At 41.0% G+C, this 18,129-nt stretch overlaps 2 protein-coding genes across 2 annotated transcripts in view; both read left to right on the forward strand.

Annotated features, from left to right (window-relative positions):
• The window catches only part of LOC124038693 (putative tyrosine-protein phosphatase auxilin), a 70,917-nt gene extending 66,503 nt beyond the window's left edge, over positions 1-4,414 (forward strand). Inside the window, exon 19 of the mRNA XM_046354779.1 lies at positions 1,574-4,414. Coding sequence (XP_046210735.1) covers positions 1,574-1,675 — 102 coding nt within the window. The 3' untranslated portion in view covers positions 1,676-4,414. The remainder of the gene's footprint in view (positions 1-1,573) is intronic.
• On the forward strand, positions 1,875-4,536 carry LOC124038031 (autotransporter adhesin BpaC-like). Its single transcript, XM_046353404.1, has 2 exons — positions 1,875-2,025; positions 2,068-4,536. Exons 1-2 carry the CDS (start codon positions 1,875-1,877, stop codon positions 2,874-2,876), a joined length of 960 nt encoding a protein of 319 aa, XP_046209360.1. The 3' UTR covers positions 2,877-4,536.
• The last annotated feature ends 13,593 nt before the right edge of the window (positions 4,537-18,129 follow it).

Below are 18,129 nucleotides of genomic sequence, written 5' to 3' on the forward strand. Positions count from 1 at the left end.
GGCCATGGCACAACACGGACATTCCTGTCTTGCAGGAAATCACGCACAGAACGAGCAGTATGGCTGGTGGCATTGTCATGCTGGAGAGTCATGTCAGGATGAGACTGCAGGAAGGGTACCACATGAGGGAGGAGGATGTCTTCCCTGCAACGCACAGCGTTGAGATTGCCTGCAATGACAACAAGCTCAGTCCGATGATGCTGTGACAAACCGCCCCAGACCATGCTGTGCGTTACAAGGACCCTCCAAATCGATCCCGCTCCAGAGTACAGGCCTCGGTGTAACGATCATTCCTTCGACGATAAACGCAAATCCGACCATCACCCCTGGTGAGACAAAACCACAACTCGTCAGTGAAGAGCACTTTTTGCCTGTCCTGTCTGGTCCAGCGACGGTGGGTTTGTGCCCATAGGCGACGTTGTTGCTGGTGATGTCTGGTGTGGACCTGCCTTACAACAGGCCTTCAAGCCCTCAGTCCAGCCTCTCTCAGCCTATTGCGGACAGTCTGAGCACTGATGGAGGGATTGTGTGTTCCTGGTGTAACTCGGGCAGTTGTTGTCATCCTGTACCTGTCCCACAAGTGCAGGTGTTGTTACACGTGGTCTGCCACTGCGAGGACGATCAACTGTCCCTGTAGCGCTGTCTCACAGTACAGACATTGCAATTTATTGCCCTGGCCACATCTGCAGTCCTCATTCCTCCTTGCAGCATGCCTAAGGCACATTCACACAGCTGAGCAGGGACCCTGAGCATCTTTCTTTTGGTGTTTTTCAGAGTCAGTAGAAAGGCCTCTTTAGTGTCCTAAGTTTTCATAATTGTGACCTTAATTGTCTAACATCTGTAAGCGCAAGTGCATGTTCATTAATTGTTTATGGTTCATTTTATTTATTGAACCTTTATTTAACTAGGCAGTTAAGAACAAATTAAGAACGACAGATTTCTACCTAGATCTAGCAACACTTTTTGGTTATTGGCCCAAGGCTCGAACCACTAGGCTACCTGCTGCCACTAGACTACCTGCCGTTCATTGAACAAGCATGGGAAAGTGTTTAAACCCTTTACAAGGTAAAAAGACAGGGTCCTGAAAAAGGGACGTTTCTTTATTTTGCTGAGTTTATTATTTCTTCACATTATAAGCTCACCAATGCACACAAGACAGTAGGTTCGTTCCATAATGCAATTAGTGGAAAAACACAGTTGTCAAATGCTCACCGAAATATACTTCATTGCATTCCATCTATCGCCTTAGGAAGCAGTAGGCATTTCGAATTAAATGTGGAGTGGAGCTTTATACTATGGTTACGTGATGATATCACGTACCTTCCAACCGATTCGGCAAACCATCATTTATTTGAAAATTATTCAGTCAACATTTCCATCACCATTTGTCGCAGCAAAGAAAGGTTGACAAAAGAAATCCACCCCTGTTGAGCGGATCCACATTTCTTCTATAGCTGCCGTTTTCCATTACACATCGCAATACATTCTGTGTTTCTCTTTTGGTGTATAAACCTGGGTCAATGGCAACCTGCCTACTGATTGATGTTTTCCCCCCCATCTTCCCCTCTCCCAGGCCACGGGACAGCCCTATGAACAATATGCCAAGATGATTTTTATGGAACTGAATGACGCCTGGTCAGAATTTGACAGCCAAGGACAGAAAGCACTCTACTGAGCTGATAGCAAAAGAGAGAAAGCGAGACAGGGTCCGTGCCCACCCACCCCTGACCCCTGACCCCTCCGTGAACAATAATCAAGCTCCCACCAGATCTGTGACTCCCGTCTCCTTCTCTTCTCTTTACTGTCCCGTGGACTCCTTCGAGACCTCGCCAGACTAACAGTGTAACCGTGTCAGAAAAAGATCTGCCTATCATATGTATCTGGTGGCAGCACTGTCCAACAAGAACTGTTCAATGCTGTCCCTACGTGTCCTAGTCCTGAACCAAGCAACGCAGAGTCATCCAGCTGTCTGTGGAGACACATCACCAAACAGCGATACTGTCCACCTAATACACCCGGACACAGGTGATAACGACACGCCTGTGGTCACAGTGTGGTTAGTCACAGGTGATAACGACACGCCTGTGGTCACAGTGTGGTTAGTCACAGGTGATAACGACACGCCTGTGGTCACAGTGTGGTTAGTCACAGGTGATAATGACACGCCTCTGGTCACAGTGTGTTTAGTCACAGGTGATAACGACACGCCTGTGGTCACAGTGTGGTTAGTCACAGGTGATAACGACACACCTGTGGTCACAGTGTGGTTAGTCACAGGTGATAATGACACGCCTGTGGTCACAGTGTGTTTAGTCACAGGTGATAACGACACGCCTGTGGTCACAGTGTGGTTAGTCACAGGTGATAATGACACGCCTGTGGTCACAGTGTGTTTAGTCACAGGTGATAATGACACGCCTGTGGTCACAGTGTGGTTAGTCACAGGTGATAATGACACGCCTGTGGTCACAGTGTGTTTAGTCACAGGTGATAACGACACGCCTGTGGTCACAGTGTGGTTAGTCACAGGTGATAATGACACGCCTGTGGTCACAGTGTGTTTAGTCACAGGTGATAACGACACGCCTGTGGTCACAGTGTGGTTAGTCACAGGTGATAACGACACGCCTGTGGTCACAGTGTGGTTAGTCACAGGTGATAATGACACGCCTGTGGTCACAGTGTGTTTAGTCACAGGTGATAACGACACGCCTGTGGTCACAGTGTGGTTAGTCACAGGTGATAATGACACGCCTGTGGTCACAGTGTGTTTAGTCACAGGTGATAATGACACGCCTGTGGTCACAGTGTGGTTAGTCACAGGTGATAACGACACGCCTGTGGTCACAGTGTGTTTAGTCACAGGTGCTGTGTAACAGCCAGGATATGACTGTATGAACTATAATCGCCAAGGAAGATGTTTTATCTATGTTTTACTGTCAAATAACAACAAAAGAGACTCAGTGTTTGTAAAAAGCACAACTGGCTGGTTCTTGTTTTTAGAAACGTGCAGTACGTCATTAGGTTAGTCTGGTGACTCGTCTGCAGCCTATAGTCACTCTAAAGGTACTCATTCGCGTCTTTACAGCCACTGTCCGGTGTCTACAGTCTCATAGGAACCAGGGTGTAAAATATATCATAGAATAATTCCATATCACACTACTGTACTTATCTAAGAACCAAACTGCTGCTGCTAGTGTCTCCATGGGGCTCATCAACGCCATTAGTCGTGTATTTACTTTTAATGATGTTAACTTATTCCCTTGTACTATCGGATGTTTGTGTCATACTGTGACGCTTATGTTTATGTCGATCCCTCCCAAAGAAGAACTGGTGTTTTATTTTGGAGAATGCTCCAGTGAGGTACAGTGGGGGGTCTTTTTCTGTCCCTCTGCTGTCTCTCTCGGAAGCCCGTTGACCCACGAGTGAACTGGCGTTTTAATCCAAGGCCACATGTCACTGATGTCGTTTGCAGACGGGTGTTTCAAAATATGGGATCTGGTGTAGGACAGATAACACATCAAGCAATGTTATGTTCATGTGCTTCAGCTAAGAGCCCCCCCCCCCCCCCCCCACCCGTTTGTTTGAAGCATATATTTTCTGCATGCACTGACTGGGACCACTTATTGAAGACTTGGACTTTATTTTACTGCATATGGTGGCACATCATTTCATAATACATGCTCACGATACTGGCGTTTTGTCTGACTACTATCCAGACCCCAACATGGAGCCATCTATCCCTCATCTGTGTGTCGGCACTCTGAAAGGATTTCATACGATACCTGACATGTACAACCATGTCTTAACATACCGAAAGCTGCATATCAATGTTTCAGCAGGGCTTGTTCTCTCTTATCTGTGTGGACCATTTCGCTAAACGAGAACAAGAGAGACACTGCACAGCTATTTCATCTGATACAACCACTCACTTGTGTTTTTTTTCTTCTCTCTGCTTGTACACCGACACTGTCAACCCTTTTCCTGGGTTCCATCCTTTGTGAAATGGCACCGCCTGGGTTGTGGACTAACGTGTGCACTGACTGACCACTGAGCAGTGCAGAACTAAAGAGACTGTCTGTGCGCTGTAGGCTATGATGCTTTTTCTGGTGACTATACCAATGGCAGGAGTTGTGGCTGTGTAGTATGTATGTATGTATGTACAGTATGTATGTACACTGAGGTTGTGTGTGTGTGTTTGTGAGATAAGCCCTATATGCTCCCTTGCTGATTGAAATCTCTGTCTACCTGCAATCTTAAGGCAATGTTAAAACGCTAAACCTCTCTATATAGTGGATGTGTGTTGTTGAAACCGCTGCACGTACATGAGGATGTGGTACGACTTGGATACAACTACTGTGCGTGTTTGCTTGTCTGCTGTAAAAGCATTACTACTAAAAAGTGTTGACTTCTGTGTCTGTGTTCCTCTTTGTGGGTTCTGTTTACCCTCACAGGATGTACATAGTGATGACGTGATGAGGTGCAATGCACAAATAAATAGAGAAGTAGAACATGGAGTGAGAAACAACAGACCAATCAAATGTGTCTGTTTTCCTTATTTTCTCACAAATGCATTCTGCAGCTACCCATGTTCACGGCCCCTTTCACAGGCTTTTGTGAGACTCAATCTTTGTCAGGATTGTTATTATGCATAAATTCGACATATATTGATATATCCATATTAATTGTATTTGTGAAAATGTACTTTAAGATCACAGTAGATTATTAATTACAGTAATCACATTTGAGTAATTCATGTTGACCACTAGAGGGCAGTGGTTGGCCAATTTAGAGTGTCCTCCGTCTGCCTGTCCTGCTTTATGACTGATCAATGATGAGAAAATATGTCTACGTGGATGATGCTAGAAATGTATGGTATTGAGCTGCTATGGGCTCAGGCACATTGCATTTTATGTTCCTACTCTACCTCCTATCATGTCTCTCTTTTAATTTGTGAGATCTGATCTGAGATGAATGGATAGGTGAGATTTCTTTCTGTGTGCTATAAACCAAATCCAGACCCGTCCTCATCACTGTCCCAAAGGATAGGACTTTACATTAAGTTGCCTCTGTTACTATGTAACTACGCAGTAACAACATAGTAGTTACATAGGTATTACTATGTAATTGCATGGTAAATAGGGTTTAGCACTATCAGATATTACATCATTGCAAAAAGGAATGTATAATTTCACATCCACTTCCTGAATGTGCAATTATTATTATTATTTTTTTTAACCTTTATTTAACCAGGCAAGTCAGTTAAGAACATATTCTTATTTTCAATGACGGCCTGGGAACAGTGGGTTAACTGCCTGTTCAGGGGCAGAACGACAGAGTTGTACCTTGTCAGCTCGGGGGTTTGAACTCGCAGCCTTCCGGTTCCTAGTCCAACGCTCTAACCACTAGGCTACGCTGCCGCCCCAATTACTGATGTTAGTACACATTTTCTTGTTCCAGTAGGTAACTAATAATTTGTAATCACAAGTCACATGTGAATTGTCATGTTAACGACTCCAACATGTGACATTGTTATATAACTACAGGGTGCCACTACCATCAAATCTAGAGGAAATAGGACCTAGAAACAACAACTGTAACAAGTCACACCTGTCATTAACTACCAGTCATTTTCAAGTAGTTAAGTTCTATGATATGACCTGGCTCAAAGGCTATACCGAATCAAGTAGTTAAGGTCTATGATATGACCTGGCTCAAAGGCTATACCGAATCAAGTAGTTAAGTTCTATGATATGACCTGGCTCAAAGGCTATACCGAATCAAGTAGTTAAGTTCTATGATATGACCTGGCTCAAAGGCTATACCGAATCAAGTAGTTAAGTTCTATGATATGACCTGGCTCAAAGGCTATACCGAATCAAGTGTAACGTAAGAACAATGTATTTACATGGGATACACTGCAATTATCATGTACCTACCCAGAGAAAGCAACTTAATGTAAAGTGAAACCCAGTTGGGTATAACCTTTATAATCACTATGCAGATACAATTGAGCAATCTTTGCAGACAACAGGCTAACCAGGAGACATGTATTTACAATGCAAGCAACTTAATGTAAAGTGAAGTGACTGTTTTAATTACTTTGTAGTTACAATGTAACAACCGTTGCTAACCAGGAGAAATAAGGAAATATGTTAGACTTTTCTTTAATGGATTTGACACAGATTAATATTCAAACCATGCTAATTAAATGACCCATATTCCGACTTAAAGCAAGAACTATTAGTAAAAGATACTAGCTAGTAAGCAGAGCTGCAGGAAGTAGGGGTGCTGAGGGTGCTGCAACACCTGAAAACAAAACAATAGTAATAACACTTTAGAACCCATAGAGGAACTGACTTTCTTTAATTTACTATAGTGGATTAGTTTTTCTAACAATATCTTTGTCAATATTGCAAAATGATCTTGCAAACAAACCTGTTGTCGTATTCGCTATCATTTGACTTTTAACAGAAAAACCCCCAGTTAATTACTCAAAATGACGGCGCTAAAGTGGAAGAGGCTGTGTATCGATGCTGGTTGGTGAGACGGATTCGAACACGAACACGCACTTAGAAAGCGACGATGTCGAGGTGAGTGAAATAAGTAAACAGCAAATATGCAGTGCATTTGGAAGTAATCAGACCCCTTGAATTTTTCCACATTTTGCTACAACATTATACTATAATGGACTTTTAAAAAATCATCATCATCAATCTACACACAATACCAATATAATGACAAAGCAAAAACAGGTTTCTAGACATTTTTGCACATTTATTAAAAAACGAAAAACTGAAATATCACATTTACATACAGTACCAGTCAAAGGTTTGGACATACCTACTCATTCAAGGGTTTTTCTTTGTTTGGACTATTTTCTACATTGTAGAATAGTAATGAATGCATCAATCTATGAAATAACACATATGGAATCATATAGTATGCAAACAAAAGTGTTATTTGAGATTCTTCAAAGTAGCCACCCTTTGCCTTGATGACAACACAAACCACATGGGATGGTGTATCGCTGCAGAATGCTGTGGTAGCTGTGCTGGTTAAGTGTGCCTTGAATTCTAAATAAATCACAGACAGTGTCACCAGCAAAGCACCATCACACCTCCTCCTCCTCCATGCTTCACGGTGGGAACCACACATGCAGAGATCATCCGTTCACCTGCTTTGCGTCTCACAAAGACACGAAGCTCGGAAGCCAAAATCTCACATTTGGACCAAAGTCTCTTCTGTTATTGGTGTCCTTTAGTGGTGGTTCCTTTTCAGCAATTTGACCTGATTAACACAGTCACCTCTGAACAGTTGATGTTGAGATGTGTCTGTTATTTGAACTCTGTGAAGCACTTATTTGGGCTGCAATCTGAGGTGCAGTTAACTCTCATTAACTTATCCTCTGCAGCAAGGTACTCTGGGTATTATTTTCCTGTGACGGTCCTCATGAGAGCCAGTTTCATCATAGCGCTTGATGGTTTTTGCGACTGCACATCAAGAAACTTTCAAAGTTCTTGAAATGTTCCAGATTGACTGACCTTCATGTCTGAAAGTAATGATGGACTGTCGTTTCTTTTCTCTTTGCTTATTTGAGCTGTTCTTGCCATAATATGGACTTGGTCTTTAACCAAATAGGGCTGTGTTCTGTATACCACCCCTATCTTGTCACAACACAACTGATTGGCTCAAACGCATTAAGGAAAGAAATTCCACAAATGTACTTTTAACATGGCACACCTGTTAATTGAAATGCATTCCAGGTGACTACATCATGAAGCTGGTTGAGAGAATGCCAAGACTGTGAAGAACCTCAAATATAAAATATATATATATATATTTTTAAATTTTACCCCCTTTTCTCCCCAATTTCGTGGTATTCAATTGTTAGGAATTGCCACAGGAATCGCTAGTGCGCAATGAGACAAGGATATCCCTACCGGCCCAACCCTCCCTTACGACGCTAGGCCAATTGTGCGTCGCCCCATGGACCTCCCGGTTGCTGTCGGCTGCGACAGAGCCTGGGTGCCAACCCAGAGTCTCTGGTGGCACAGCTAGCACTGCGATGCAGTGCCCTAGACCACTGCGCCACCCGGGAGGCCTAATATAAAATATATTTTGATTTGTTTAACGCTTTTTTGTTTACTACATGATTCCATGTGTTATTTCATAGTTTTGATGTCTTCACTATTTTTCTACAATATAGAAAATAGTAAAAAATAAAGAAAAACCCTTGAATGAGTAGGTGTGTCCAAACCTTTGATTGCTACTGTATATATTTTTTAAATAAGTATTCAGACCCTTTACTCAATACTTTGTTGAAGCACCTTTGCCAGCGATTACAGCCTCGAGTCTTCTTGGGTGTGATGCTACAAGCTTGGCACCCCTGTATTTGTGGACTTTCTCCCATTCTTCTCTGCAGATCCTCTCAAGCTCTGTCAGGTTGGATGGGGAGCTGGCGTCTCTGCCCAGCTATTTTCAGGTCTCAAATAGGTTTGATCGGGTTCAAGTCTGGGCTCTGGCTGGGCCACTCAAGGACATTCAGAGACTTGTCCCAAAGCCACTCCTACATTGTCTTGGTTGTGTGCTTAAGGTCATTGTCCTGTTGGAAGGTGAACCTTCGCCCCAGTCTGAGGTCTTTAGCGCTCTGGAGCAGGTTTTCATCAAGGATCTCTCTGTACTTTTCTCCGTTCATCTTTCCCTCGATCCTGACTAGTCTCCCAGTCCCTGCCGCTGAAAAACATCCCCACAGCATGATGCTGCCACCAACATGCTTTACCGTACTGATGGCATCGGTGTGAAAATGTATGCACTAATTACTGTAATTACTAAAATGTATTTGTGTAGAACAAGAAAGAAAACAAGTGGTTGGCCAGTACAAGTTTAAAAAAACATTATTGAACTATAATGTAAATTATTTGCACAGAACTTAATCAGGATGCTCAACCTTACACTTCTGCCAGGGGTTCTTAATATTGTCATTCTTACTCTGATGGGGCACTTATATTAATCAAATCAAATCAAATCAAATTTATTTATATAGCCCTAATGCTGAAAGACAGAAAGGTCAAAGCAAACATCTCTAGGAAAACTTGGCCAAAAGGAAGAAACCTAGAGAGGAACCGGGCTATGTGGGATGGACTGGCTGTGCCTAATATCACAGCAAATGTTCAAAGTGACCAGCAGTATATCTGACATCACTCCTAATATTGGTTTGACATGTTTTGCGTGATGTGATTAGTGTGATGTGATTTATTTTGGTGCGCCTGGACCAACAGTTGAGCAGTTGAGCTTACTCATTTTAGCAGTCAATTAACAGTTGAGCTTACTCATTTTAGCAGTCAATTAACAGTTGAGCTGGCCAGGTGGACTCATTTTAGTCCTGGGACAGTCAATTAACAGTTGAGTCATCATTCAGGTAGTCCTCATTTTAGCAGTCAATTAACAGTTGAGCTTACTAGATTTTAGCAGTCAATTAACAGTTGAGCTAAACTACTCATTTGGAGGCTGAGACAGGAGGGGTCAATTGAACATGCTGAAAGACAGGTCAAAGACATCTCTTGGCAGGAGTTACTCATTTTCACAGCAAACAGTCAATTAACTAATATTGGTTTGACAGCGTGATGTGATTAGTGTGATTTTATTTTGGTGCAGTCAAGCAGTTGAGCTTACTCATTTTAGCAGTCAAACAGTTGAGCTTACTCATTTTAGCAGTCAATTAACAGTTGAGCTTACTCATTTTAGCAGTCAATTAACAGTTGAGCTTACTCATTTTAGCAGTCAATTAACAGTTGAGCTTACTCATTTTAGCAGTCAATTAACAGTTGAGCTTACTCATTTTAGCAGTCAATTAACAGTTGAGCTTACTCATTTTAGCAGTCAATTTACAGTTGAGCTTACTCATTTTAGCAGTCAATTAACAGTTGAGCTTACTCATTTTAGCAGTCAATTAACAGTTGAGCTTACTCATTTTAGCAGTCAATTAACAGTTGAGCTTACTCATTTTAGCTCAAGGCTGATTGGCTATTATTATTATTTTTTAATAATACGTTTATTATTTTCCAATAAAAAATCAAATGAAAAAGACAGCAATACTAACAATGACATTCATTGTACTGTTCAATGGGATGGCCAATTTAGAGGACAAAACAAAACTTAACTCACACATACTGTTACAGGAATTAAATTCCTCTATGTTTTAATACCCAATTAAAATTAAACACTCTGTCAATTCCTAAGAATTTGTAAGACTCTTATTTGCATAAAATGGACAGAGACCAGTCTCAGTCTCAGTCAGCAGCGTTTATTCTGGAGAGTACTGAACATGATACAGTTTAACACAGGTTATAAACTGAAAATGACGTCATTAGTTTTCAAACTGTCCCGTCTCTTCTCCCACCCTGGTACAAAGGCTGTATAGTTCTCAAGCCTTCCCACGTCGTCTCTCCTAATTTAGATCATTTATGATCCGAGCCAAGGTCTGCCTGTGTAGATAAGCATTCTAGCCAGTCTAGCGATAAGTTCATTCATTTCTACCAAGGAACAGACAGTCATTGTTCTAATTCTTGATTATATTTACACACATTATATTCAGTACTAGGATTAAAAGACAATTCATACATATACAGTAACATAATAGTATTCTGATTAGTACATATACAGTAACATAATAGTATTCTGATTAGTACATATACAGTAACATAATAGTATTCTGATTAGTACATATAAAGTAACATAATAGCATTCTGATTAGTACATATACAGTAACATAATAGTATTCTGATTAGTACATATACAGTAACATAATAGTATTCTGATTAGTACATATACAGTAACATAATAGCATTCTGATTAGTACATATACAGTAACATAATAGTATTCTGATTAGTACATATACAGTAACATAATAGTATTCTGATTAGTACATATACAGTAACATAATAGTATTCTGATTAGTACATATACAGTAACATAATAGCATTCTGATTAGTACATATTCAGTAACATAATAGTATTCTGATTAGTACATATACAGTAACATAATAGTATTCTGATTAGTACATATACAGTAACATAATAGTATTCTGATTAGTACATATACAGTAACATAATAGTATTCTGATTAGTACATATACAGTAACATAATAGTATTCTGATTAGTACATATACAGTAACATAATAGTATTCTGATTAGTACATATACAGTAACATAATAGTATTCTGATTAGTACATATACAGTAACATAATAGTATTCTGATTAGTACATATACAGTAACATAATAGTATTCTGATTAGTACATATACAGTAACATAATAGTATTCTGATTAGTCAGTCCTGATTGAAATGCATACATACAGTAATTAGTCATTATTGATAAAAAATCCCTTAACACATACACAAAATAAAACAAAATCCTATAGTCATTACAAGCAGTGTAGTTAAGCCAAAAAGAAATATTGAGTGGAGTACAGCACAGAGTAGCAGCAGATCGTCAACCCAGTTATGAAGCGGGACTAGACCATTTATCCAGTATCGGCTGCCATATTTTGTAAAACATTGGACTTCTATTGGAGGTATTGTATCAAATCTTTCCCATATGTATTACATTCCCTAAATGCCGTAACCACATTTCAAAGTAGGTACAGTCTCCAGTTTCCAAAATTGCAACATGAGCCTTTTGGCTAATAGAGTACAAAGAGAGACAGCTTTCCCTTCGTGGTTATTCCCATCAACTGTATCAAACAGAGCGGTCAATGGGTCTGGGGCTAGAACTCTATCAAAGGCTCTAGATAAGTAATCAAAAATGAGAGCCCAGTAAACATGTAACTTAGGACATGTCCAGAATAAGTGGGTCAACGTCCCCTCATCCTGCTTGCACCTCTCACACAGTGATGAGGTGTCCGGGAATATTTTATGCAGTTTTACATTTGAGTAATGTAACCTGTGTATCACCTTAAACTGTACAAGGTTGTGTCTGGCATTCACTGAACTGTGGTTTATATTCCTGAGAGCTTCTACCCAGTCCTCATCTGAGATTTGTTCCCAAGCCCTTTTAATGGTGTCTGTGGATACCTCTATGTGGGCCTGTAGCACATCATACAGTCTAGAGACCGACCCTTTTGAATGGGGTTTGACAAGGATCAAGCTATCTAATGTAGGACTATTTGGCTTCATGCCATACTGTGGGATATGTGTCCTTACGAAATTCCTGATTTGGAGGTATCTGAAAAAATGTGTTGTTGACATGTTGAACTTTCCCTGTAATTGTTGAAATGAAGCTAACTGACCATCTATGCATAGATTACCAATAGTTGTGAGCCCCTTCTCCCTCCACTGTGAAAACACCACATCATCCAATGCAGGGTGGAAAGCATGATTCAGGCAAATTGGGTTGTCAATGTAAACAGTGGGTATGTGAAGAAAATACCTAATCTGTTTCCAGATCCTAAGCGTATGACAAATGACTGGGTTAGAGTCATAAGTGGATTTTTTCACATATGATGGGCTGTTAACAAGTGCAGGGAGTGAGGAACGTTGACAGGAGGCCTGCTCAATCAAAAGCCATGCAGGCATATCCTTCTGTCTCATCGCAGGTAAGCTTTCACTCCAGAAAAACACAATGTTCAGATTAGCAGCCCAATAATACAGTTTAAAGTGAGGAAGGCCAAAGCCCCCTCTATCTTGTACTTGCATAAATGCTTCTTTGAAATTCTGGCTGCCTTGTTAACGCATAAAAATGGAGTTACTATTGAATCCAGTTTCTTAAAATATCTTTGTGGTATGAAATTGGTTGACATTGGAAGAGGTAAAGAAACCTGGGTAGGACAACCATTTTAATAGTGTTTATACGACCAACCAAGGAGATAGGCAGTTTTCCAAAAATCTATATTTTGTTTAAGCTGATATATTTGCATGTCCCAATTCGCTTTCAATAGCTGATCAAGGTCTCTTGTCACTACAATGCCAAGGCTTGTGAACTTGTCCATCGCCGTTCTAAACGGGGTAGATTGCAGAAATTGCATATCCACAGGCCGTGATATTGGCATCAACTCACTTTTTTGCCAGTTTATCTTGTAGCCAGAGAAGGAGCCAAATTTGTTTATCAAGTTAAGTAAGGGTGAAATAGAAGTTTTAGGCTTGGACAAAAACAAAAGAACATCGTCTGCATGTAGGGAAATGTTGTTTCATACAGTGTTTGCGGGAGTTTGGCATTTTCTTTGGATTGTTTAAACATTCGCAACATAAGTGGAGATAGACTGGCGCAGTACTTCTTATAGAATTCTATTACATATCCATCGGGCCCAGGGGCCCTGCTGTTGGGAAATTGTGCTATCGCTGTGTTAATTTCCTCTAAAGTTATCCCTGCATGGAGTGCAGAAGCTGCCCCCCTGTCTGGTTTAGGCAGTTCACATTCAGCGAGAAAGCGTTCCATAGTTTGTGGATCAGTAGCATCGCATTTTGATTGGTATAGCTCTGAGTAAAACTGCGCAAAGCATTTATTAATATCCTGCAGATCTGTTACTATTTTACCCTTCTTGTCTTTTATTTTGTGAATAGCTCTAGATGCCTGTACATGCCTTAGCTGTCTTGCTAATATTTTATGTGGTTTGTCACCCAGTTCAAAATAACTTTTGTTGCGTTCTAGCAAGTAAAGAGCCCACCCGTTTCGAAAGGATGGTATTGTATTCATATTTTAACTTTGTGATCTTCTCAAGGACTGTATACGAGGAATTCGTCCTAAAAACGTTCTCCTGTTCTCCTAACTCTCTTTCAATTTCTCTCAGCCTAGTATTGGCGCGTTTCTTCCTCTCTGATGTATAAGAAATAATGTAACCTCTAATCACAGCCTTTAGAGATTCCCAAAGGGTGGAGTCGTCAACATCCCCCGTGTCGTTAGTTCTGAGGAAAAAGGCCATCTGCTCCTTCAAATACTGACAAAAAGCCTCATCTTTCAGCAGCTATGCGTCTAAGCGCCACGGTCGCCCACCTGTCGACATATTGTCGAGTTTCAGCACCATGGACACAGGAGAGTGGTCCGTAATTAGAATAGGGTGATAGGTAACCGACTCAGCTGCTGAAATTAGTTTGTCGAGTTTCAGCACCATGGACAGAGGAGAGTGGTCCGTAATTAGAATAGGGTGATAGGTAACCGACTCAGCTGCTGAAATTAGTTTGTCGAGTTTCAGCACCATGGACAGAGGAGAGTGGTCTGTAATTAGAATAGGGTGATAGGTAACCGACTCAGCTGTTGAAAATTGGTTTGTCGAGTTCAGCACCATGGACAGAGGAGAGTGGTCCGTAATTAGAATAGGGTGATAGGTAACCGACTCAGCTGCTGAAATTAGTTTGTCGAGTTCAGCACCATGGACAGAGGAGAGTGGTCCGTTATTAGAATAGGGTGATAGGTAACCGACTCAGCTGCTGAAATTAGTTTGTCGAGTTCAGCACCATGGACAGAGGAGAGTGGTCCGTAATTAGAATAGGGTGATAGGTAACCGACTCAGCTGCTGAAATTAGTTTGTCGAGTTCAGCACCATGGACAGAGGAGAGTGGTCCGTAATTAGAATAGGGTGATAGGTAACCGACTCAGCTGCTGAAATTAGTTTGGAGTCCAACAAAAAATAGTCAATTCTGGAATATGATTTATGAACTGATGAAAAGAAAGAGTAATCCCTGTCTGTTGGGTGCGTCAGTCTCCAAATATCGACAATGTTAAGGTTTGTCATCAATGTATTTAGACAGACACTGGCATTTGATTGTTAAAGTGACCTTGATAGCTGTTTATCTAAAAGAGGATCTAACGTACAGTTAAAGTCCCCTCCAACAATAACACTTGTATCCCAGATATTTGGTATGTCCTTAAATACCCTTTGAAAAAATAATGGATCATCGAAGTTGGGTCCATATAAATTGACCAAGGTTACTGGTTTCGAATTCAGTGTACCAGCCACAATAATATACCGACCATTAGGATCTGAAATCGAGGATGAGTAAACAAAAGGAATGTTTTTGTCACGTTCTGACCATCGTTCGTGTGTGTTTTCCTTGTTTTAGTGTTGGTCAGGACGTGAGCTGGGTGGGCATTCTATGTTGTGTGTCTGGTTTGTCTATTTCTGTGTTTGGCCTGATATGGTTCTCAATCAGAGGCAGGTGTTAGTCATTGTCTCTGATTGGAAACCATATTTAGGTAGCCTGTTTTGTGTTGGGTTTTGTGGGTGATTGTTCCTGTCTCTGTGTTTGTTAAACCAGATAGGGCTGTTTTGGTTTTTTCACATTTCTTGTTTTGTTCATTGTTTAGCTTTATTAAAGATGTTTACAAGTAACCACGCTGCGTTTTGGTCCGCCTCTCTTTCCCCAGAAGAAAACCATTACAGTTTTTCCTTATCAGGATTGCTACCCCCCAATGGTGGAACAAACTCCCTCACGACGCCAGGACAGCGGAGTCAATCACCACCTTCCGGAGACACCTGAAACCCCACCTCTTTAAGGAATACCTAGGATAGGATAAGTATTCCCTCTCACCCCCCCCCCTTTAAGATTTAGATGCACTATTGTAAAGTGACTGTTCCACTGGATGTCATAAGGTGAATGCACCAATTTGTAAGTCGCTCTGGATAAGAGCGTCTGCTAAATGACTTAAATGTAATGTAAATGTACCCCTCTCGCTTTTGCATCAAAGTTAGACTGGTATATCTGACCGATCCAGCCGACTCGTAGCTTGGCCTGAGCGGAGCGTTTAATATGAGTTTCTTGAAGAAACACTATGTCAGCACCCAGTGATTTAAGATGAGAAAAAACCTTCGCTCGTTTCACCACATGCCCTAAGCCATTACAGTTCCAGCTGACTATCTTTATTCCACCTGGTCTACTCTGTCACTATGTGGCATTTCTTATTTTAGAGCAAATTGTTGCTGTCATACAAAACCCAGAAGAAAAACGTCCCGCCGTGCCGGAGCTTGTCATGCCACCTGTACTAATAATAAACGTGAACATAAAACACATACCCCATCCCCCCTCCCGTCCCTTTACTGAGTGACTTCCCCAAACGAAGCACTCCTTGGCTAACACACAAACCTTAGGGTGTCTAGACATACAGCTTGAACTAACTCGTCGTCTATAGATGCTCCACATATACGCTAATATTAAATAACACTTAACACTTAACTCTCACGTTAAGGGGTGAATGGCGCTAAAACATGATAAACAATGCTGTATTAGCCACAACATCTCACCTATCATATCAGTCCCAAATTCTGATCTTCTAATCGAAAAGACATAGTCCGGAAATCCAAACACATTCCTGGCCTGTATTTGGTCATTTAGCCAGCTGACACAGCCGTACTGTATCTTCAGCCAGGGAGCTTGCTTGTCAAGAACAGATCGGCCTCTTTTCAGATCGACCACTCTCCTCTGTCACCTTAAACCAGGCTGGGAAGAGGAATCCATATCGGATGTTGGCCGCCCTGCATTTGTTGCGTACCTCATCACACTCTTTCCATTGGTTCTTCACCTCCAAGGTAAGATCTGGGTAGAAAGAGACCCTGGCTCCGTTGAAGTTAAGGGGGAACTTTTTTTTCTTCAATTTAAAGTTTTATAAAATTTGTGTTTTTCAATCAACCAACAAAACACATTCCACATTCACAGATGTGACAGGCTTTAAAATGAAATAAAAAGTACAAAAATAATAATACATTAAAAAAAAAAAAAAAAAAAAATACAATTAAAATGAATGATGCACGCACACACACACACACACACACACACACACACACACACACACACACACACACACACACACACACACACACACACACACACACACATACACATACACATACACATACACATACGTACTCAAAAACTAAATTAAAATAAAAAAACACAAAAAAAACATATAACACTTGCAGCAGCACTATCAAGGTTCTTATCAGCTATTTCAAGCATTCGCTGAGACGACGGGCCAATAATTTGTTTTTAGGTTTTACAGTACCTTACACAACATGTATCTGCGCATTTCCCTAGTCACCCCGTTCACTCTGTCCAGTTTGAAATATAGTTGAATAGTGGAGACCAGAGTCTATCAAACTTGGGCTGTCTCTTGTGGAGGTCATAAGTGAGCTTTTCAAGAGGAAGAAAGTCAACAATCTGGTCAATCCACATTTTAAATGTAGGAGGGGTATTAGAGGCCCACAATAGAAGAATACATTTCTTAGCAAAGTATGTAATAGTCATAAGCAGATTTTCTCTGTCAGGATCAAGAACAAAGTCCTGCTGGGCATTAAGAAGATAGATACACGGGGTCATATCAAACTGTACCTCTAGTACTTTCTGTGCAGCAGTATGTATCTGGCAATCTCTCTACAGCTCCAAAATACATGCATATAGGTTCCACTTTCAGAGGTACATCTTTTACAGTTAGGAGACATATCTGTTTTCATTCTATGGAGTCTCAAAGGAGTATAATAAAATTTGTACAAAAATGTGTAATTAGATTCTTTCATTTTTACACTGGTAGAGGAGCAGTATACCCTGTCGCAAACCTCCGCCCATAACTCATCACTGATAGTCAGACCAAGGTCCTTTTCCCAGATTATTTTCAAAGGAGTAAAGGAGGAGCTTCCTTTCTCAGAAAGGAGTCTATAGATGTAAGATATTTTGCCTTTAATGGATTGTGCTGTGACAAGAAGGGTTTCAACTGAGTTCAACTGAGTTCTGGCATCCCTCAGGGCTTTTGGCAAGTCTGTGTTGCCTACTATAGGCGAGTGAGAACATATTTGGGAGGAAATGCCCATTTCTTACAGTCCCTCCACGCTAGTAGGGTGCTGTAAATCACAAAGGTTTTGGCTATGTTGCCCCACTTCACTAAAGTTATTAATGAATATAATTGAGCTTAGAGGCAATGAACCACAGGATTGGGCTTCTATCTGAATCCACGTTGACTCTTGTCTGCTTGTGATCCATGTCAGCATGTTGCGGATTTGGGCAGACCAGTAATACAATTGAAGGGAGGGAAGGGCAAGACCACCCATAGATTCAGGTTTCGATAGAGTGGAAAACTTGATCCTAGGTTTTTTATTGCCCCATATAAATTTGGTGATGCTTTGGTTAGTTGTTTTGAAGAAG

The sequence above is a fragment of the Oncorhynchus gorbuscha genome, linkage group LG06 (assembly GCF_021184085.1).
Source record: "Oncorhynchus gorbuscha isolate QuinsamMale2020 ecotype Even-year linkage group LG06, OgorEven_v1.0, whole genome shotgun sequence".
NCBI classification, from domain to species: Eukaryota; Metazoa; Chordata; class Actinopteri; order Salmoniformes; family Salmonidae; genus Oncorhynchus; species Oncorhynchus gorbuscha.